The sequence below is a fragment of the Labrus bergylta genome, chromosome 19 (assembly GCF_963930695.1).
Source record: "Labrus bergylta chromosome 19, fLabBer1.1, whole genome shotgun sequence".
In the NCBI taxonomy this organism is placed as follows: Eukaryota; Metazoa; Chordata; class Actinopteri; order Labriformes; family Labridae; genus Labrus; species Labrus bergylta.
The window spans coordinates 7995495-8018378 of record NC_089213.1 but is presented as its reverse complement, the minus strand read 5'-3'; the positions used below and the strand labels follow the sequence as shown (position 1 = coordinate 8018378).

At 40.9% G+C, this 22884-nt stretch overlaps 1 protein-coding gene across 2 annotated transcripts; it reads left to right on the top strand.

Annotated features, from left to right (window-relative positions):
• The first annotated feature begins 1928 nt into the window (after positions 1-1928).
• Positions 1929-22130, top strand: lrrc3b (leucine rich repeat containing 3B). 2 transcript variants are annotated; one of them, XM_020638636.3, is made up of 2 exons: positions 1929-2094; positions 16702-22130. In XM_020638636.3, exon 2 carries the CDS (start codon positions 16848-16850, stop codon positions 17628-17630), a length of 783 nt encoding a protein of 260 aa, XP_020494292.1. In that variant the 5' UTR covers positions 1929-2094; positions 16702-16847; the 3' UTR covers positions 17631-22130. The 2 variants fall into 2 exon arrangements, with proteins under 2 accessions (XP_020494292.1, XP_020494293.1); XM_020638637.3 differs by having other exon boundaries at positions 2076-2199.
• The last annotated feature ends 754 nt before the right edge of the window (positions 22131-22884 follow it).

The following is a 22884-nucleotide window of genomic DNA, read 5'->3' as shown; positions in this document are numbered from 1 at the left end:
AATGATTGGCTGCCAGTCAGATGGCCCTGGCCTGGATTGGTAGGAATGTTGAGCACTGTGACCTGACTCCCTTTGGGTCGGTGTGACCTGTGGAAACACTGGGACGATTACATGAGCAACAAATTCCTCAGGGTCATTACTTTCACGACACGGCATCGCATGCAGCAACGGGAACAAAGCTGCAAACATACAAGCCTGTAGATATCACTAAGATGTCCTGGTACTTGTTTAAAATGCACAATATCATTAACATAAATAGATAAATAGACCGACCTATGTTTATCTGTCTGCCCAATGATGACTTCCCATTCATTCATTCATTCAGTCTGCTCCCTACATGGTGAACTGCACAGCTTTATCAAGCTGCTGCAGGTTTTCACAACCGTAACAGGAAACACTATGAGGGTCTGCTGTAGAATAAAAGCCCAGATAGAAAGTACAGCTATCCCATATTATTATTTATCTCCAATGATGGGTGGACTGCCACTAATTCATGGAAGGAATTTGCTTCCTAAGTTGATATCAGCCACTGCGATAGATGGTGCATTCATGTGCTGCTCGGGTGGTCCAAGTTTTCGAGATGGGAAGTCGTTCTTCCCAACGACATTTAACATTTAACTGTTAAAAGTGATATTTGAGCAAAACATTTATGTGCAATACGTGAATTAATAAAAAGTTTGTTAACATTAACAAAACATATTTTGCAACCCCATGTGACGACGATTCTGACGTCACTGAAGGAATGCTACCTTCAAAATCATGCTCGTTTTTACTTAAATTACCAACCCTGCTTTTAAGCCATATATGCGATTACATTTGTGGTGGTACAGACCGGGGCTCGCTTGCACACATCGTCCGAGCTGTGTGTGAACCAAATGAACCAGAAACTTAAAATAACTGCTGTTGTCCTCATAGTTGTCATTTTCCCAGGGGGGGCGCGGGGCAACCACAAACCCACTCCCATGCATAGCCGTCACAAATAAATCAATGAATAAGAAACACTGAACGACCTAATGAGTCTCTTCGGTCTCAACTATAACTCTTGTGTGCTTAAAATAGGGCCTGAAAGAGGCGGTGACATGCTTTGCATTGATCATTTATGGTTGAATGTGGAAGAGTAGTAAAAGAGAAGCTGATCGACAGGAACACATTTCCAGGTGGACAGTGTCAGCAGACCTTTCTGTCATCGTTTTGGAGATGTCTGCATATGCACAGTTTCAGTGAGAGCCCTGTTTAAACACTGTTTTATAAATAACACCCCATGGTGTGGGGAGCACTGTAGACGCACATGCTTGCTAATAAGTATTAACACAATAAAAACAATAATACTAGATTTTTATTTTGTAAAAAACAGGAGCACGGACCTCTTATATTTTCTGTAGGAACAAGAAACTACAGTAAGACGGATAGTTTGACAACAAGGCTCCAACAACACAAAAAGGACAAAATGTTTAGTTCATTGCACACACCTGCTACTCAAAGGCAATGCATCTCATCTTGCACGATTTTAAAGTATAATGATGATTAATACACAGTCTGTGGAGAGGATAAACAAAGAGATGAGACATCCCTTTCCGCACATTTGATTCCAGTACATTTCTGATTAAGCAATTTTACAGTTTTTTTTTTTTTTTAAACATTTTCCTTGAAGGTCTCTCATTGGAACTTATTCTGTTCCAACAAAAAAAAAAACTTTACATGCATTTTAGTGTTATAATTTTAATAAACTACTTTGTCTGTTTGTTTAGTCACCATTATAGTTATAAGAAACCATGACGATATCCACTTCATTTATCTCTCTGGGAATAAAACTTAAATACATCATGAGTGTTTGCAAAATTGTTTTACACTCAAAGTCAAGTCCGGAAGTGGTGTCGTCTTTGCTATCTCGTGCCTTCACATCGACAGCCCCTCCCTTTCTCCCCATTCACTCCTGGGCAATGTTTTATACTGAAAGGTAAAGATGCGAATTCACACTGCGCCTCGTGCAACAGTGAGCGGCTCCACGTGCCGGCAGGCTGTCTTCTCAGCCGGTGTGAACGGGCTTCATGTGATGTGAACGTTTCATTGAGCAGCTGATGACTGTGTGTGCAGGTGAGACGCTGGTGTCGCCTGTTGCTCCTCTGCCTGTCGCTGCTGTGTTATGTCTGTGCAGTCTGTCTGATGCGGTCGCTGCCTTTATGAAAGTGTTGCATGGAGGTAGGTTACTGTTGTTTTTAGAAACATGTTAAACGTCATTTAGACATTGCAGGATTCAATATGAGGACTTTTGCATTTTGTGTTATGGATTTTTTTTTCTGCACTGTTAGACAACAAAGCTTTGATGAGCAGGTAGGCTGGTGCGTGATGTTTTCACTGGCTCCATCCTGCCAGACGCCATTTAAAACTAAAATTATTTAATGTCTCTTTGGTTATTACCGAAACGACACGACATATTAAACGCAACTAAAGACGCATGTTAAGGGGTTGGAGCCAGAGATTAATTCGGCGTATAAATATCCAATAATCAACCCTTAATTTAATGGAAAATCTATACTTGTGCATGCAGTTTCTTAACAGTCTTTCACAGTAGAAGGCGCCACGGAGGGCGGTAGCGACAAGTACGAACTGTTGATTAAAGTTAAATTCCTACAACCATTGTCGCTGCTAAGTGTGTTTAATGTATGCCGATATATAAAGTTGTTCATATAGATTCAGTATCTGGGTCTAATTTTGCAGCACGTCTAATTATTGCGTGCCACCTTCATAAATGCGTATAAATAGATTTTTTTTTTAAATAGACTTTTGCGTGACGTTGTTTAATTCCGAGGCGTATCGGGGCCACAGTTGTGGCAGCCTTGGCGTTTATTGGACTGGAAACGCTGATAACAAATGTGTGTTTGTGGAGCCTTTTGTTGTGTTATCTGCTGCTGTTTGCGCAGGTTGTAAAGACAACAGGCTGTGTTTGCACAGGCATGTCTGTCATATGAGAGCACAGCGCTGAATGCATCAAATGCATGCGGCATTTAAATAGCTCTTTTAAGGCGGTGGGGGTTTCCAAACATGGGGGGAACAGCTGGAGTCCCCGCAGAGCTGAGGTGCATCCCGGTCAGAAGGGTTTTTTTTTTTTTATGTTGATTCCTTTTTCGGGGATTTTAAGGCAGACTCCTCCCAGACGAGGAAAACCCTGCAACAGTTATGGAGTCCTGTCTCATTTGCATACAGACACACTATAAAAAAAAATCTGCTCATTTGGTGTTAATGCATTGGTTTTGCAGACTGTCAATGAATGTTCAGCTCATCGGTAGCCTTAAGAAATTACTCTTTTTTTTCTCTCAGGGACCCTGGTGTCTAGTCTTGTGAAATGTTTAAGCATGCTTTTCCAACGCGTGTGATCCTGCAGTGTGTCTAATGGGCAGTATACTTATTGGATTGATTATTTGCAGGTGTTGGAGCACTGCAACTAACAAGTGTTTTCACTAGGCTATGGATTATCTGTTTGCCCTGGGAATCACAAGCCTATACTGTTTCCGATGGATGTCATGTCTTGTCTGAGAATCGGTAGACGCTGACATTCATTTGTTTTAAAACATCTGGAGGAAAGAATTGAAGAAAATGTAAATAAAATGATTAAGCTAAGTATTCCAGCCTCTCCCATTAGCATGCATGGCACCCACCTGTGTGACACAGTTTGTGCAAGAATTGATTAAGTGTTTGCAGGGAGACCACCGCCATCACTCTCTATAAATAGCTCCATTTTCCATCTGAATTGATGTCGATTACTTTCCATAAATATGCCTAAATGTTTACCGTGTCATGCCGGCTGCCCAAAAATAGCAAGAGGCAAAGTTCAGGGAGATTTTTTTAACGTTTGTGCGTTCGGTTAATTCTTTGATTACGTTTCCTGTGAAGGTAATTGTGCAACATTATGGATGAATGATTTAAAAAACTTTCTCCAATCTATCTGGGATGAAACGCTTGTAATAGTGCTCGGTGAAATTCAGTGGCTTGTTTACCTCCTCTATGATTAGACGTTAACCTCTAAAGGTTTAGTGTTTATTCTACGTCAACAGAGCGCTTTATTTAAGAGGGATCAATTGAGCAGTTGGCTGAATAAACATAAAATTGAAAAGAGTCCGTTTATGTTTAGTTCCCCAAAATTAAGTGTTGTATATAAATATTAAAACCCTGGCCCAGGGCATTAACTTTAATTAGTACTGCTGTTCAAACAATAAGATGAAGTGTTAGATTTTAAACCTCACACTCTCTTGTTGTTGTTGTTGTTGTTGTTGTTGTTGTTGTTGTTGTTTTGGCCATGAAAATGGTCAAATACAAAAGTAGTAACAATGAGTGACATGTAAGAATGAAATGCATCTACGATACTCGGTATAAGGGAAACCTATAATCCAAAGGTTCTTAAAGGTCACATGTTCTCCTCCTCTTCAACCAGTGTAAATAAGTCTCAGAGCTCCTCAAAACATGTGTGTGAAGTGTCTTGTTCTAAATCCACTCTGATCCTGTATTTGATCATGTCTATAGACCCCTCTACTTCAGTCCTGATCAGAACAGGCTGTTTTTGTGTCTGTACCTTTAAATATGTAAATGAGCTGTGTCTCACCACGCCCCCTCTCTAGAAGGACTTGGGTGGCTCTGGCTTTCTTGCTCCATTTCCTATTGTTTACGGTGAGAAGGCAGTCTCAGAGTGCAGAACAAACACCTAGCTGTGGGAGTGTCACCCACCTGGGGGAGGGGTTACTGCCCTTTGTGATGTCATGAAGGGAAAATCTCCAAACAGCCTGTTATAGCACACATTTTCTGAAAAGTGGAGCAGGCAAAAAAAAGTAGAGGATGGACTTTTCTCATAATCGGGGGGTTTTTCAACAGGCTGGGGACACATATTAGTGTTAAAAAGATGGTGAAATGGATATGTGACCTTTTAGCTGGTCTATCACCAAGACCTGAAACCAACTCTTTAGAAATCACTATTTCTGATACCCTTTCAACACATCATATTGTTTTAATGAAAGTTTTTATCATGTCTTTATTTGAACTCAAATCATTGAGAGCATAGCCCTCATTGACGCCGAGCAGATTGAAATATCAGAAGTTAATAATTAAGGATCTAAAATGGCCACAAAGAAACCAGTGCCTTGATCTTTAAAGTGCTTTGTAGTGAACTCCAAGCGGATGATGCAAAGAAGCCAAAAGCAGATCTTCCAAGCTCAGAATGAGCTCTAGGAACCTGGACCGTAACCATTCATCAGACTGATTGTAATGGATAGTGTAATCGTCCAGACGATCTGACTAACATGATGAAATGTAAGGAGGTAGAATCCCAATAAATGCCTTATAAATGAACAAGTTAGTGCAAATTGGACCTCAGATAAAAAAAAACATCTGAGAGAACAAAGAGACGGAAAAAAACATGTTTAAACAGCACCTCAGACTTTTTGACACATTTGTCTTTTGCGAGGCACAAATTGAGGACTCACTAATAATTGCTACACGACCCACTTTTGGGTCCCGACCCTCAGTTGAGAACCGCTGCTTTACAACAACCGACCATTTTCGTAGTTACGAATAAAATGACTGGTGTAAACTCTTCACAGCCAGTCATATGTTAGGAAGAAGTTATTGAATTAAAAATGAAATTGTCTGATTAGAGATATTGTGTTTTCTGATCACCTCCCGCTGCTTTCCTGATTGTGAAGATTTATCAGCTACTTCCTTAGTAAATCTTACATCTTAATAGAGACAGAATGAGATTTTTAATTAGAGCAGAATCGCTCCTGATGATTTCAGTGATCTTGATTTCTATCCAGTTATCTTCTCTCTTGATGTGCTGCTGATTTTCAAGCTGCAGTGATTTGATTTAACAACTCAACAGAGACTCGATCACCATAGAAAGTTGTTACAGTAAATATCTCCTGAGAAAAATACCTTTTCTCTTGTTGGCTTGTAACCGCTTCACTTTGTTCTTGTCACTGTGTTCCTCTGCAGTGTGGTGTGAGAGAGGTAGAGTATGTTTGTCACTCACCAGAGGAGAAATCAACAACTCGCTGGAGGGACTGAAACACATCTCTGTCTTTGTGACTTAATCCCTCCCTTTAAAAAAAAAAAAAAAAAAAGAAGTAATTTTCATGTTACAATATTCAGTAATCTTTGCAGATTTTTCTCATATTTTGCATAGCTGCAAACTGAAGTAATCTCTTGGAGCAAATCCAAAACTTTTTAGAAATTGTAGTTATGAAAAGCCCAAAATGATATAACAGAGCCGACGTTTCAAAATGAAGGTATTACCATCTAACTTCCAATCTGCAAATTGATGCTTATTCATGAGCCGTCTTCATACCTAACGTGCATGAATCTTGTGTATCATGACCATGAATTTACTTCTTAAAACTCACACATAACGGGCTGTTCACACAGATTTGAGTACCCGGTCTGAGTGGATGTGAAACACCTACAACTGTGTGTGTTGCCAGAAGTCAGGGTCTGTTCTACAGGCGTTCAAACGATGAAAATCTTAAACAGTGTCAGATGAGTTGTGCTCAATTGCTTTATTAATACCTCACAGCAGCATTGTTCTGTTCTGTCTCTGTGCTCAGTATGTTTTTAAATTTTTGCAGCAAAAGTGTTTTGAGGAATTGACAGATATTTGTTTTTCTTTTTCTTTCTTTTTTATTTAGAAATCATGTACTTTCATTGTTTGTTTGTTTTCCTTTAGTCTTTACAGTTAAATGACTTCACACATCAGCTTGTGTTCTTCGGATACTTTAAAAAATGATCTATTAAAAAAAAAAAAAAAAATGACAGCGCGTCCAGAGGGTTAAACAGGTTCGACCCCGGTGGATTCACAGAAATCGGCTGCATGTTTAAGCCTGCTAAATGATACGCAGAATGAATTCCCTTGTATTCACAGGTGAGTTGATGTGACCTCTCATTACTGAACCTGTAAGAAGAGGTGAAGCAGGTCACAGTACGTCTGCCCTGCCAGTCTCGCCTCTTTACGGCGAGCGTTTCTCACCAGCAGACTGATGATTTCTCTGATTGCGAGCTCCTCACTTCTCAGGAAGAGCAAAACTATTCTGATTGCAGATCATTTAGATGCAGGTAAAAAAAAAAAAAAAAAAGCATCCTATTTCTGTCAAATCTGCATTCTTGGAAAGACTGTACTCATCTAATATTACCCGCAGTGACAAAACGTACAAATCCATGCAGACTCATACCTGCAGATCTTTGGACATACGAGGTATTTTCACACTTTGTCATTGTCTTGTGTGAGTTACGATGAATGCTTCAAGGAGGGGATAAACGACCTCCATGCAAGAAGGTGAAACAAATGTATGTTAAGTTACCGGATGCTAAGCTTTTGACATTTTTTAATTGATTGAGTTAGATCTAAAAACCTGTGATACAGCTGAAGTAAACAGATCAGCCGGTCAGTTTTTAGACACTTTGGGTTAGGTGGGCATTTTCATTTGAGATGGCACCGATCCGATCTTACATCAGTATCGGGTCCCATATTGATGTAATTTACGGAATGGATATTGATCTGACGGCGGCGATCCCGGCACTCATCAAGAAAGATCGTTGGGCACTTAAAACATTCTCAGTTCGTACAGTTTTCTCGCTTCGAAGACGTTCAGACTGAACTGTAAGAGGAGCCTACAAATTGTCTCCATGACGACGTTCGGACAAAATGGATCAGCTCCTTCTATACGATCACAAGTACGATTCTTAAAACGATTGTTTCTGCTTCCTGTTTGTATGTGAAGCCAGCACAGTGCAATGCCGGGTTTACTACAGCTTTGTGTAGTCGTATGATACCAACAACAACAATAATACTGTAAGTTCTGATCATTCAAAAGATCGGTATCGGATGTCTAGTTTTCATCTGCCTCTGAATATCCCCATGAGGAATAGCATGTATCTGATACGTACCAAAAGTGAAGTGTAGAGCACGTCTGAAATGTACAGAGCTGTAACGTTGTCCATGTTTTAATCGTTTAACACACAACCCGTTTGCCGCTTGCTCACTTGTTCATTGAATGTTTGGTATGTGACGTAATAGAAGGTGTGAGTCACACATTCTCCCGTCGATACATCGTCTCTCCCTCGATGCTTGCCTTTTGGGACAAGGACAGTAGTCCAATTAGATGAAATAATCGAGCTGTCACCATAGCTCCTCTTAACTGTGCATGCAAATATACTGAGTGTGTGTCGCCATAAGTCAGGATCTTTCCAGCATCTATAGATTGCACCGACAATAATGGCATTTTTAATCGCAGAAGAAGATGAACGCCCTCCTTGAGGTTGCTTTTTAAATTGGTTCTCCCTCTGGGATTGGGACATTTCATTCTTCTTTCTTTTTTTTTTCTCCGTGTCAGTCTTGAGCCATTAGGCGCCTTAATTGACTGAAACATTATCAATGAATAACAAATGTCAGGTTTTATAACCCAAGCCGGAGAATCCTTGAAATCCTGAAAGAGAAAAATTGAACTCTTGAGAAGGCGTTGTTGGAGAACCTGTGACCTGACATTGGAGATGTCTGAGCTGCTCACACGGCTTGATATTCTGTGTAGGAACACCATTTTCATCCTACTTCCAAAAGACCTGAGAGTATTATACAAATCCCTGTGTGTAAAGAATCCACTGTATCCTCCTGTATTCTAAAAAAGGTTTAATAAATGCTGGATGGAGGATTTTAGATGCTGAAACATGGTTCAGTTTTAAGACACGGGGAGACTGTGAGTTCAGAGGGTTATGAAGATTTGTGTCTCTCGGGGAGGAAGAGAAAAGAACAGACGGTTCTCACTCTCAAATTAAGAAAGGGCTTCTTTCTTTTTTTCAGCAGGCACAGGCCAGCTCTCTTTTAATGTTTAATAGCAAATGCAGAGTGAGAGAACCGAGGGAACAGAGAGGTCACACCTCCTCACTCTTGGCTGGGATTTTTGAAGATTTCCCCCGCCTGAATCCTTCCTGTACAGGAGAGTGCGAGGAGGAGGAAATCTATTTAGCATTTTTAAAATGAAATCCAAATGGCAAGCAAAAGGTCAGACTTTCACAATTTGTGCAAGGTATGATGAGAAGAGGATTTTTTTTAAAAAAAAATTTGCATTTTGAGAAGGTGGTTAAAATTAAAGGGGATAAAAATAAATATTTTCCACTTTTGTCTGAACATATTCACTTTAACCTGAAGTGCAAAAATAGAAGAAACAGAAAAATCCTCCTCTGATTTTCCTTGATGCTGTTTTTAGTAGCTACATGGTTTTAGTTGGCTCATTACAAGAGTTGAATGTAATTTTTTTATTTAATCTCCTCTTATCTTTGGTAGTCCTCGTCAGAAATTGCAAGATGAAGTATAGGACTCACACATGCACAAGCAGACAAGAAACGGGTCTGTGACTTTACTAACCAACCATCAGGCTGAGCAAGACGTGGACTTGGACCAAAAATTGCTGTGTATAAAACAAGCGGCAACCTCGGGTTAGCTGATGCGGAAGTGCAAAATCCACTCGAGGTTGACTACAGAAGCCCCAATAGTCATACACAGTCATTCAAAAAAAGCCTGTTTCTACAGCTGAAATTAACATTTTTACAGCCTGGTTCATGATTAGCTCATGTCTTGATTGGCACACATTGTACGGAGGTTGCTTTTTTTTGATAACTCATGGTTACATGGTTAAAAGACCTGGGAGATTTTCACATTTGGTCAGTCAGCGTATAAATCAAATGTGCACTCCTGAAAATGTCTACAAACCAGGATCAGGAGGACTGCCCCGGAAATGCTCCTGATCCTGGTTGTTCACATGTGCACTTTGCAGCAGGAGACTCTCCGTGTAGGACGAGAGAGGGGACAGAAGGGGTATCCCGAGGAAGAGAACGACGTGGAAGTGGTGGCTGAAGCAACAGAGTCCGCTATACGACGCTAAAATGAGAATATTTGCCTTTACATCAATGCCATGTGTAGTTTGACGGGATCACACCGTCAACAAAAGAGCGGAGGAGAACATACTGGAGAACAGAAAACATCATGCAGCCGTTTTACAGTCGTGTCACCACCCCCTCCCCACCTGCTGAATACATCCTGCTGCATTCTCACAATCATGGCGGGGCAGCAGGAGAAACTTTAGATAAAGTTGGAGTTAAAGATTGGGTTGTCTGTGTTTACCGCAAGACTTCAAGTGATTTTTGCACATGTGAACAAGTCTTGTAAGTGACCTCCTCAAAGCGATGTATTCTGAAAATCTGCTGCAAACTTTGATGTTAGTTGTGTATATAAGTAGGAATCGGCAAAGGAGGTAAATGGTACCTGATGTATTTTTAAAGGTCTGTCCCTCTGATGCCTGTGCACACAGTACATTGTTAAATAAAGCTAATAGCACTGCAGTACAAACTGACTGTTGAGAGGTTTCTGCAGGTAGACTCATTAAGTGGAACTGTTGGATGTCACTTACTTTTGTGACGAGGAACCCCCGCTTGTGCTCAAATTAAACTCTATGGAAAGCTTTTAGGCGGGTTACATTCGCTTCATGCAGAGCTATTCAGCTGTTAACATTTCCGTGAGGATTTTAATGCAGTTATCACAAGTATTGGATCATGAAATGTGGTCACTGGTCAGGAATGGTGATACGAGTTGGAATCAGCAAAGGAGGTAAATGTTATTGGTTTTTATCAGTGGTCAAAGGATACACCTCAGGCCCCGATAGTGTACATTAAAGAAGTCCCTGGAACATTTTATGTAGACTGGCTATTGGAGTTGTATAATTGATAAAAAAATAACAGTGAAATGTTCTTTTAGTTATTTTTTAAAATGTTCTTAAAGTAGTTTTGTCAGCATGGGTTTGAAAAAGAGAGACAGCAGAGAAAAGAGATGATGGGATATAAGAAGCAATTAAAGAGTTTAGGTTATGAATTTTGTTAACCGTTCAGTTCTTACATTTAGTTCTTAAAGTAAAAGATAAATCTGTTATTTTCGTACTTTTTTCCCCTCTCTAGTTCTGCTTCGGTTAAGATGTCATCTCTTGTCGCCCCCAAAGGACCACCCGTCTTTACATACTAGAGTGTGTACCGTCGAATGCAAGTACATTAAGTACACATCACAGCAAATACTCATGGATTTAAATTTATATGAGGGAACCTAGCAGGGATCTTCTTTGTTGAAACACTATCTGCCTCCAGGTGTTTCTGTGTGTCAAAAAATGTACAATTTTCAGTATAGTGTAACATTATGAAGTATACTATATGTAGTATAGTACTCTAACTTCTCCAGGCACCACTAAACCACTGGTGACACCAAGTGGCAACCTTCGTTGTTGAAAAATGAAGCCGAGGCTGAAGTGCAAAATCCTGGAGTTCTTCGAGTGTCCACTAGAGGCTGGCTGCAGGAACACTGGAAGTCACATAAACACAACATTCAAAAAAGCCTTACAGCATAAATAAACATGTTTACAGCCTGGTACAAAAAAACAAATAGGTGTGATTAGTTATTGTCATCATGGGCACACAACTTGTTTGTAAATGGCTCAGTTTAGATTTTATGAACGATACATTTTATCCTTAGTTAGGCGTGTAGCTGACATGATTGACAGGTGGGCGTGGTGTAACGGTTTGTCAGGAGGCTTAAAACCCGCCTCAGCTCCAGCTCTCAGTCTGTCGTTAGGTTGACTGAAAGTTAGACTGAGACAGGATTTCCAGCATGGCGGCTGCTGCTGATGAGCCTCCAGAGCCCCCTGCAGGAACAGATGGGTGATGTCACTTCAGGCTTCATCCATTATTATTTACAGTGTGTGGGTGGACTCTCATAAACTAAACAGGGACATGCCTAAATCATAACATTGTATTTTTAATTAAAGACATTCAGTTATTATCTAAAAACAGCTGGTCTTTGTAATGTTCAAATGTCACTGTAAGAGAAAGAAACAGTGCATTAGTCAGAGACTATTTTCACTGATAGATTGTGTTGTTGCAGCAAGTCTGTGTGTGTGTGTGTGTGTGTGTGTGTGTGTGTGTGTGTGTGTGTGTGTGTGTGTGTGTGTGTGTGTGTGTGTGTGTGTGTGTGTGTGTGTGTGTGTGTGTGTGTGTGTGTGTGTGTGTGTGTGTGTGTGTGTGTGTGTGTGTGTGTGTGTGTGTGTGTGTGTGTGTGTGTGTGTTTTTGAAGGCAAACTACAGCGTGTGTGTTCATGGTGATGAAGGACGTGTCACGCAGTGCAACAGTGAGTCTCATTAAGGTGTTAAATAGTTTTTGGAAAACAACGGAGCTCCTCCTACACAGAGCGGAACGGTATCAGGCGTGAGAAAGTACATTGACTATTTAGATGTTTTTCTCAGCAAGGACTACTTAATCAGACCACACCTTACCAGACTTACCTTTTTAAATGTATATAATCCTGTAATAGGTTATCATATTAAATACTCAAATAAAAAAAGGGTTTTAATCTAGATGTTAGTCAAAGGTTCATCTCCTGGCTCTGAGCAGGACTAAGACGTCACACACTTGACATATTCTTGTCGTCTGGAAGACCCCTCAAGCTAATGGCTTCAAATTCACTCTGACAGCTCTTCTTTTCTTTTTTTTTTTTTTTTTGGTCATGCCGGCTTGTGTGACTCTGGGGAGGGGGATGTTTTGTCAGTCCATCACTTTGGTCCAGACTGAACGTCTCATTTTGTTTTTGATGTTTTGTTCATCCATGTTGACCTAAAGATGACTTCTGTCGCTCCTTGATATTTCCTGATTTTCACTTTTCCTGTCAAGAGTCTATCTCAGTGTTTCCAAAATGGGTTGAGACAATATTTGTAGACATTCATGGCTCAGAGAGGATGCACTTGGTATATTATATACTCAAGGCAGATATCAGCAAACATTTTATGCACATTTTCTAAACGTAGGTCAGTCAATGGACATTCCTGGAAAGAGTACAAACTATTGCTTTTAATTAACCTTCAAAAGAAAGTAGAATGACCTCCATTATTGTGTGTGTGACTTGTTTAGTCGGATATTATAGACATTTATGGCAATTATCGATGCCGTGAGGGTTGACATTCAGCTTTCATTAGACCCATTATGCTGCATCTCTCATAGTGAACAAATCAGTGGCTAAGGAGATTTACGAGAATAAACAAACACAATGCAGCCGTATGTCAGAGGATCAGGCCTCTTTGTAAATACAGGGCAGGTTTAATATACAAAACACACAGCCTGTTATTATACTACAACAGGTTTTTCCTCAGGTGGTACTGAGCAGCAGCTGGATAAACAGCATGATGTGAGAAAACAGACGATCCCTCATTTGTCCATTTGCTCAAATGTTGTATAAGATGTTATTGAACTGGCCTGTGTCAGCACAGAGAAATGGATGGTGCACCTCTCAGAGTCACTTCCTGGAATGTGGTATAGAGAAAGAGAGATGCTGTGTGGATGTAGCATTGCTGTATATTTTCATTGGTCTTCAAGGTCTCAGAAAAAAACTCAGTTTCTGCCTCTCAGTAATAAAGAGGAAACATGAATGTGAAGCCTCTTCTGTAAAACGGATTATGAGAGCCAGTCCTCATCTCCAATTCGTCTTGATTCAGCAGCTCGTTCAATAAAACCAACTCTCAACGCACATTCATGGCTCCGTTCTTTTGTCATTTCTGGAGGGTGTCCTCTAACTTTGTTATGCTGAAGTCAGTCCACTTAGTATGAAGTGCACTGAAGTTCACTTGAGTTTGTTAACTTCTTTAAAGTTACACTTTTCTATACAAAAAATGTGTTTGTAATGGGTGCTGCTTTCACACTTGCAGAAAGGCAAACACCTGAATTTTTTTGGCTCGGACTTCACCCGGAGTTTCTCTTTCCAGACCCCTAGTATTTTTTCCGCTGCAAGTTCGAGTGAGCTGATGTGAGAACGCAGCAGGATATTCTCCGGAGAATTCACCTCGAGCAGATAGAAGGGGGGAGTTACGTTTATATACAGCGTCTGCATAGAGTATATACATGCAGCCACTACGATCTCCGTGCATGTAATTAAATGGCTGCATTATGTTTTCTTTTCGTCAGTATGTTGTTCTCTGTTCTGTTGTGGATGTTGTCATTCCATTGGACTACAGCATTGATTTAAAGGCAAATATTGTCATTATAGCGCCGTGTAGCGGACTCTGTTGCTTCGGCCGCTACTTCCGGGTTGTTTCTTACACGTCACATCTTACCTCAGAAGATCCCCCGCTCCCCCTGCCGTCTGACGGGGATAGTCCCCGGTGTGAGGAGCATATGTGAACAGAGAGGTCAGGAGAATCTCCGGAGCTGTCCTCCTGAAATGATCTAGATATTTTCAGGAGTGCATGTGTGAAAACTGCTTTGAAGTTAGATACAGTATAAAAGATGGTGATACGTTACAAGGAATACAAGAAACGAGTATTTGCACACAGACAGTACGTCCTTCTTTTTTAAGGCTCTGAACTGTGAAAGTGAACCGACCGTTTTTCATGTTGTCTGTTAAGGCTCTTCATGGTGTCTTTTGATGTGCTGTGAGACTGTGACTCACTTAAACAGTCTGAGATCAGCCTGAGCCAAATGAGTCACCTTTTGTTAACAACCTTTTATTATAAATCATCAAGTGCAGTAATGTTGCTGTTCACAGTTTTTACCATACTTGACACAAGAAGAAGATTACAATCATGTTTATTTAGCATGCATTAAAAAATCATGGACAGGGATGTTTTAATTATAGGCCAGTTAGACGGTCACTATGATGCAGTGCTTCCCCAAAGTAAGGGTGGAACCCCTAAGGGGAGTTGTGATTGAAGAGGGGGGGGGGGGTCGAAATATGCCTTTCAGAAAATACAATACAGATGTTAAATAATTGTAAATTTGACCCATTATTGTAACACACTTGACAAAGGTTCAGAGGGACCGAAGCATTGTGATTTTTCTAATAAATTGGTGATACTTAGCAAGAGTAGTGTGTGGGATTTTTTTCTTTTCAAGTAATAGTTTGTCACCCTACGCACCTTCTTTATGAGAAAATTGGATCGAACACCTCCTTTAAAAAAAAAAAAAGACCCATTATTGTAGAAATATATACACAAAAAGTAGTTACATTTCTAATAATGTTATATTAATGTAAGTGTAATGAAAATATGTTTAAAAAAAAATAATACTTTGCACATGACAGCAGAACAGTGTAGGTGTCTGCTGCTCTTTCAGGATGAACACATCTGTGTGTCTGGTATGTTTTGTATGTCCACTCAGTGCTAAAGTCTATTCTTTGAAATAACTACAGTATTCTGATTCTAGCCTTTCTTACAATAAATTAATATATTAAATTGTTTTATGGTTTTCAGGCTATTGTATTTTTTATGCAGTTCTTTTTGTTTTACCAGTAAAATAGGCCTAGTGTGTGGCTGTGCTCTAAGTTATGTGCCTTAACCACCTCCAGGGACAGTTGGGGTCCCTAGTCTCTTAAAGTTGAACAGTTTGGGAAACCCTTGACCTAGGGCACCATCAGCTGGAAATGCTGCAGAGGAGAGGAATGCATTTCATAAGCCTTTTTTTAGATTTATTTTTGGGGCTTTTACATTTACTTAGATATGACAATGGATGGAGTAGGAAATCGGGTGAGAGAGTCGGGTATAACTCGTTACAAATGGGCCGCAGGCCAGACTTAAACCAGGGTCGCCTGCTTGGTGGACTATGCTTCTGTACATGTGTAAGGGCTGTCCACCTGATGCCTGTGCACGCTGTACATTGTTCATCAAATACATTTGGAGATTTCTGCAGGTGGAGTCATGAAGTAAAACTGCTGGATGACACTTATTTTGCAACAACCAACCCAACTTGTGCCTCCAATAAAACTCTAGGAAAAGCTTCAAGGCAAGTTATAATTGCTTCATGCGGAGCCATTCAGCTGTTTCACATTTCTGAGTTTCTTAAACAGTAGGCCAGTGTTTGCTGTAAACTGTATAAAGCTAAAATGTTAATGCAATTACCATCATTACCATTTTGCAGGAGGGTGATACACTCGGCGCCTCTGTAAAGAAATAAAAGATAGTCATTTAGTGAGAGGGGAAGAAACTCTTTCACAGATGAGCAGGCTGAAGAAGTGACATTGACCTCAGAGTAGAGCTGCAGCTCTGTCACTTAAAAAAAAAATAGTCCTCTGAGATGGTTTTCGCATTTTAAAAGGAAGCCACTTGTGTTACTCCAAAGGAAAGGGCATGGCGATTCCCAAGTGGTAGGATATTCAATGGTAGACCCCAGACTTACTGGAAGGATTTTAAATCTCATCTGGCCTAAAGGAACACTTTGACATTCCCCAGAAAGAGCTGGAATACTGTGGGGGGAAAGAAAAATGGAATAACTTGCTCAGTGTTTGGATGGATGGATGGACAGGCTGTACTTATACGGAGTCCTTTTAGTCTTCTGACCGCACAATGCACTTTTACACTTCATGTCACCGTCACCCATTCACACCACATTCACACACTGATGGCAGAGGATCTGTAAAATGGCAATCAGTACTTACCAGTCCCATTCATACCCATTCAAACACCCCTGACTATGCCACCAGGAGCTATTTGGGGTTCAGTGTCTTGCCAATAAGTGGACTGCAGTAGCTGGGATAAAACGCCAACCTTCCAATTGGCAGACAACTCTACCACTAAGCCACAGCTTCTAGTAGATGGATGTATGAAATGCAAGAACGATTTTCCTCACTGTCTTTCTGTTTTCTTTTGTTGCAGGCTTTAAGGCAGAATGGTAACATCTGTTCCCGTTCCAGTATCTCAAGTGGGCGGAAAGTGAGGACAAGTCGCCACCATGCGATGTGTGTAAGAGACCAGTGGGGGTGTTGTGGCCCCAGGCGGGATGCTGCTGACGACCAGTCAGTATGACTCTGCTGGACTTGTGGCTGTCGCGCTCTATCCCCATGTGCCTGCTCCTTCAGAGCCTTGTCCTCATGGCCCTGTGCTTCCCCTCGGCCAGCATGTGTCCAAAGGGCTGCATGTGCCACCGCGACCCCCACCTCCACGGCCTCAATGTTTCCTGCAGTCAGTCCCGTCTCAAAGAGATCCCCCCCAGCCTCCCGTTCGACACTGTCCTGCTGAGGCTGGACCACAACCAGATAGGCGCCGTGCCGGATCAAGCTTTCCATGGACTCAGGCTTTTGAGGGAGCTCAACCTTTCTTACAACGCAGTGGAGACTTTAGGGGAAGGCGCCTTCAGTGGCATAGAGGCAACTTTACAGGTGCTGGACCTCTCCCACAACCGCATCACTAGCGTACACAAGGATGCCTTTGCTCGGCTCAAAGCACGCGTCATTGTGGATGATAACCCCTGGCATTGTGACTGTGCTCTCCAGCAGGCCATTGGTGGAATGGCGCACAACCATGAGGCTGCTGCCCGGGTCCTGTGCAGGAGCTCGGAGCTTCGTGACCAGGAGGGACGACCTTTCTTGGCCGTAGACACTGACCTCTGTAGCCTGGCCAAAAGGACGACAGACTACGCTATGCTGGTGACCATGTTTGGTTGGTTTGCTATGGTCATTTCATACGTGGTATATTACGTCCGTCAGAACCAGGAGGATGCCCGACGTCACCTGGAGTACCTCAAGTCTCTCCCCAGCAAGCCCAAGATACCGGACGCGGCTGACGACATTAGCACTGTTGTCTGACAGCAGTGTCAAGTGACTGTCCTAAAATAACCCAATGAACAACAAAATGTGTATGTAAAAGGACCCATATTTGTAGAGTTTACTAATTCAAACTTTTAGCTGATGTGAGCATTAGATCTGCTGAGATGTCTTTGTACTTTTGGAATTTTGTTGTTTTTCCATACTGAGATTTGTTCCGGCTGGTCTGAGATGTGAAACGATGTGAAGGGAGACAGAAAGTCTAACACTAACATAGATTTTTCTACAAAACTGCATTGGGAGTTTTGGACATTTTAATCTCAGGTTTGAATATGAAACGATAGAAATGGGTTTTTTAAACACAATTTGGAATAGCTTATAATAAAAAATAAATATATTTGTAAGACCTTGATCTCAAATTCCCAGAACCCTCATTTTGGTATCATAAAAGCCCAAGGTAAAATGCACAGTTTCAGTTTTGCTAAACCAACTGCATCTTTCATTCCTTGTTAACATTTTATGGGAAATGAAAATATCTACATAGACAAATATTCAGCATTTAAGAATCCATGGCTTGTTAATGGAGTCTATTGGAGATTAGGTATGAAGACATGGTTCAAAGTTGAGTAATCCTGGTTGCCTTTAGCTGTAGTGGCCTGTTTTTTGACTGACAAATCACAATGAAGACTAGTATGACAGCGACAGGTAGGCAAAATTTCTCTGAAACAGGATATTTTACATTACAGTTAGGAAAACACTGAAATCTGTCTGCCGGTTTCTGTCAAGAAAATAAGTTTTGTTTTTTTTTTCAAAAAGGGGATTGGAGTGATTAAAGACCAGAAACCAATTTGAGATGGCATACATTTGGCAAAACTGTTTTGGCTGTCTAGGTTAAAATTAAGAGAAACTAAGTCAGTATTCATTAACCCGGTAAGTACAATTATGATAAACACAGTGTCGCAATACTGGGATTCAAAAAATGAAACTTCTTAAAGGAGCAATAGTTAACTCTGACACCTAGTGTTTAAAATGGGTACTGCAGTCCAAATTCAAGACATTGGAGAGAGCTCATTCCCCCTGCCCCCTCCTCCCTAGAGTTAATGCTCACGCACAGGGCCTTGTTGTGAAGCAAGCAAATTGTTCATACACTTAGGATGTTGGACACAAATGGGGATGTGTTTAGGGTGTTTTGAGTGATTCAGTAGAAATCTGGGTTTGCTGAATGGTTTGGAAAAAGTGCAGATTCCCTGTGACTTGAATACTGGATGGTCTGGTAGCTGGCAATTCAGGGATGTGATCTATATGTCCTGCTGCAAATTTCTCATATTTTACTATATCTTAGTTGCAATGACATTGGGCTGGGTGATATTGCCTAAAAATAAAACCTCAGATTCAGTTTCAGGGTACAGCAAAAGCAGAGATGAGGCAGAGCAACTAAAACTTGTGTCTGGGTGGCACATACCTGGGGCCACCCAGACACTACGGGAGCCCAAGGGTCTGTGGAGTAAGTTAAAGAGAAAATCTCGGAGTCTTATTTTTTAAAACCTGATTAATGGATAAAAATATATATTTCCCAGCCCTACAGTGACATTAGGTTTGGGGAAGTTTGCAGTTTACATGGCAATATCAACTGAAGCAGCTTTTAACAGTACTGAAACAGAAAGCAGCCTTTCATTGCCCTGACCGCTACAACTTTACTCCTTCTTTCTGTCTCGCTGCCTTCAATTTCAACTACTTTCTGCATCAGCACTTTAATTTTATTTAATCAGTGTCCTTCCTTGCCTCATCATAAACACTTCCTGCGGGCACCAATGGGGGCGCCTGTGTCATAACGCTATCGTGTTATTATGACTGAGCCAACTCCCTCTGCAGATAAACACTTTGAGTTGATGAAAGTTCTGGGGAAAAAAAGCTAGAAAGCAGACTTTGAGTTGGAATTATTCTCTCAATAATCTTGTGTCACTGAGTTTCTTCTTAACCTTTTGGAATCAGAGGTTTGTAGTAAAAGTTAAACAACTGTGGATAAACTGTTTTAGTGGACTTCGTCCTTCAGTTTGTGAAGTTAACGTTTGTCACTGTTGTCTTTATTTCTTGTCTGTCAGAGTCAGTCTTTGTATATTTGTTTTAATCAGAAGTTTCAGAAGTATATGATGGCCAACAAGAAGAGCTGACCTGCAGTGGCTGAAACGCCACACGAGTCGATTAGCACGCAGGTTGCCATGTCGCGGACACTTAAGCTTCAGGGTGCGTTCGAATTGTCCCTCCTACCTCCTTTCACTATCCACTTTACCTTAACCCCGGAAGCATTTAAGTGGCGGCCATGATAAGAGCCGTTCGAATTCTCTAAAAGTTAAGGAAAGGTGGGTCAATGCTTCCTTTATAACCTCCTTTAGCTTAGGATACACTGGACCATCCTTTACGAAAGGAGATGAGATATGCCGCCCCACAATTCCTTGCGGCCGCAACATTTAAAGCGAGTCGCGCATCCGACCGTTCACGGAAATGAACGATGATCGTAAAGTGACACAGATCATGTAAGGGATAAAAGATAAGAGACATTTTTATCCAGATGATGTTTTATTCAACATATTTAATTCACTTAAGAATGCTGTGCAGTTGTACATTTGTATGCTTTAAACATTATGTGTAGGTTATATCTTATATAAATGTAACCAATTAATTTCATCCAATCATATTTATGTTGATGTTGATTTCTCACTGGACTGGAAGCTGATGGTTTCACTTTTGTTACTTGTAGCTTGGTAGTCTATATTTCTTTTATTTCAATCCCAACCTTGTGGTAATTAGGATTATTTCACCGGTAAGAAGGCACAGGGGAAAATTTTTTAGATGCGTTTTCTGTAGTCCATTTTCTAAACATTGTAGTTTCAACACGGCAGACTCACGTCATTAACCTCCGCCGGCCCGTCGCATTTAATGACGTCGCCTAGTGGAAAATGTGGTCGGGTTGAGCAATGAGATCGCCTTTCCCTAAGTCCTTCATGAATCCTCCTAACATCTTTCCTTGACCTCATGACGTTTTCGCGGGGTTAAGGTAAAGTGGATAGTGAAAGGAGATAGGAGGGACAATTCAAACGCACAGTTTCGAATCTTAGGAGGACATACTGGCTGCTGTGTTCTGGCTGTGACAGAAAAGCCAGCCCTTCAACCTAGCATGTTTCCATAATTTCTGACGATATAGTAAGGTCAGTTTATGTTTTAACTCAGTAGGTATCTTACATATTGGCCCTTTAAGTCGTTACATTTGATTTGGACCATGCATTGCTTCTAAATTTTCCCCACATCCCCTATTGTAAATCCTTTTGGCCATTGCCGTTCAGTCGCCCTTCTTGGCCACCGTAGAAGAAAGCACAAGACTAAATGTCAGTTTTTGTAGACTCTTATTGCTGTTGTTCTGTGTTTGATTGCTGTTTCTTGTCATTTGTACCTTTTCCCATCACTGAATTTCATCCATATCAAGCCTTTTCAAGGGGAGGACAGATTTCTTCAAACATGGGGAAGATAGGCTACCCTTTCATCTCAACGTGACATGACAAATCAACACAAACATTCCCAGTCAAGTCAAGCTGCCAACGCATGCATCATTTCCCTTTAATAACACTGTGTACAGTAATGTTACTGGCAGCGGGCGAAGAGAAAATTGATGCTGTCATTTTCTCAAATGGCTTTCCTGCCACCACCGCCGCGGGAGCTCGTTTAATCATAGGACCAGAGAAGGCCAATGAAAGCCACATGAGCGACAGGATTGAAATTAAGAAGTACAGGAAATTAGATTTTTTTTTCCCCAAAAAAGGTCATTTTGATAACCACTACCTATTCTACATAATAACCTTAAGAAATACTGCACATAATTGGTGACATTTTGGATTCTGAGTGTTGCTGGTATCTGATAAAGTCTCATGTTTCAATTGTTTGTCACAGAAACTGTACAATAATGGTTGTTAAAATTATGTCTTAGGGGATATGCAATGGGTAGAAAATGCTAGAAAATCTTGTAAATAGGAACGTAGATGTTGTGTGAAATACTTGAAATCCCTTTAATTAGTTATTGAATGTGCTTCACCCCTTAGCCTTGTCTTGTAAAGGTAACCTCATGCTCCTCACAACAGGATCAGGATAGGGTGTAAAATGCATGTACAATGTAAAGAAGCACAGTGTAGCCAAGGACTCAAGAGTATTTCTAAGTGCCTGAATATTTCTCTCATCAGTTAATTTCTTTTGTTTCATGTCTTCTTTCTCCACGTCTGGTCTCTATTCTAGACATATACGCCTCTCTTGGTTTAGTGAATATGTCAATTTAGGTTTATTTTGCAAGTTACAACAACAACAAAAAGAATCAACCATTGCTGATGTAAAGAGCTGTTAAAATGAAATATACTGTACCATATCACAGGTTTCCATGCACAGACAGGGTGTGATAGAGCAACTCACACAGCTGAGAAGGAAATGTTAGCACTGACTATCGTGGTTGTGTTGTAACGGCATGACATACAGAAAATGAAATAAAGAAGGTATGCATTGGTTTATGGTATGTTTTTTTTTCTCTCTCTGTGCATATAAAAATGCACCGCTTTGGGCAGTAAATTAATTAAACATTACAGTACTGTGACAGCTTTGTTAGAATGAGTAGGATAACACTTTAGTTCTACAGGAGATATATATGAGCTGTAAGAGATCCTTATATTTGCAAGGACTGCTTTTTTAAGTTGCTTTTTAAGACGTAAAATATTCTCTCTTTAGTGACTAGATTGGAAAGCAATCTTAAAACCGGTTGTCTATAATTCAACAGTTTCCTGTGTAGTCGGAGCCAATAATCTGCTTTGATAGCTTTTTTCTGACAGAGACATGCATCATATTCAAATTACAGCTCCGTATTGCTGGCCAAGCTAGCGCTATAAGTGACTTGAGTAAAAAACTAAAATACGGCTCTCAAAAGAGGAAATAAGATGAGCCCAAAGGGGAAAGATTTCAATCAATCCATTTTCTTCCGCTTTTCCGAGGTTGGGTCGCGCTGGACGCAGGCACAGTAAGTCACACAGACTTTCCATTCCACAGCAACATTCTCCAGCACCTCCTGGGGGTTTCCAAGGCGTTCCCAGGCTAGAAGGGATATATAACCCCTCCAGCAAACTCTGTGTCTACCCCGTGGTCTCCTCCCAGTTGGGCGTGCCTGGAAAACCTCCAAAGGGAGGCGCCCAGGAGGCATCCTAATCAGATGCCCAAACCACCTCAACTGGCTCCTATCGATGTGAAGGAGGTGAATCTCCTCCGAGCT

Excerpts from the sequence above, each read along its gene's own strand:
- lrrc3b (XM_020638636.3), top strand. The coding sequence starts at position 16,848 with ATGACTCTGCTGGACTTGTGGCTGTCGCGCTCTATCCCCATGTGCCTG.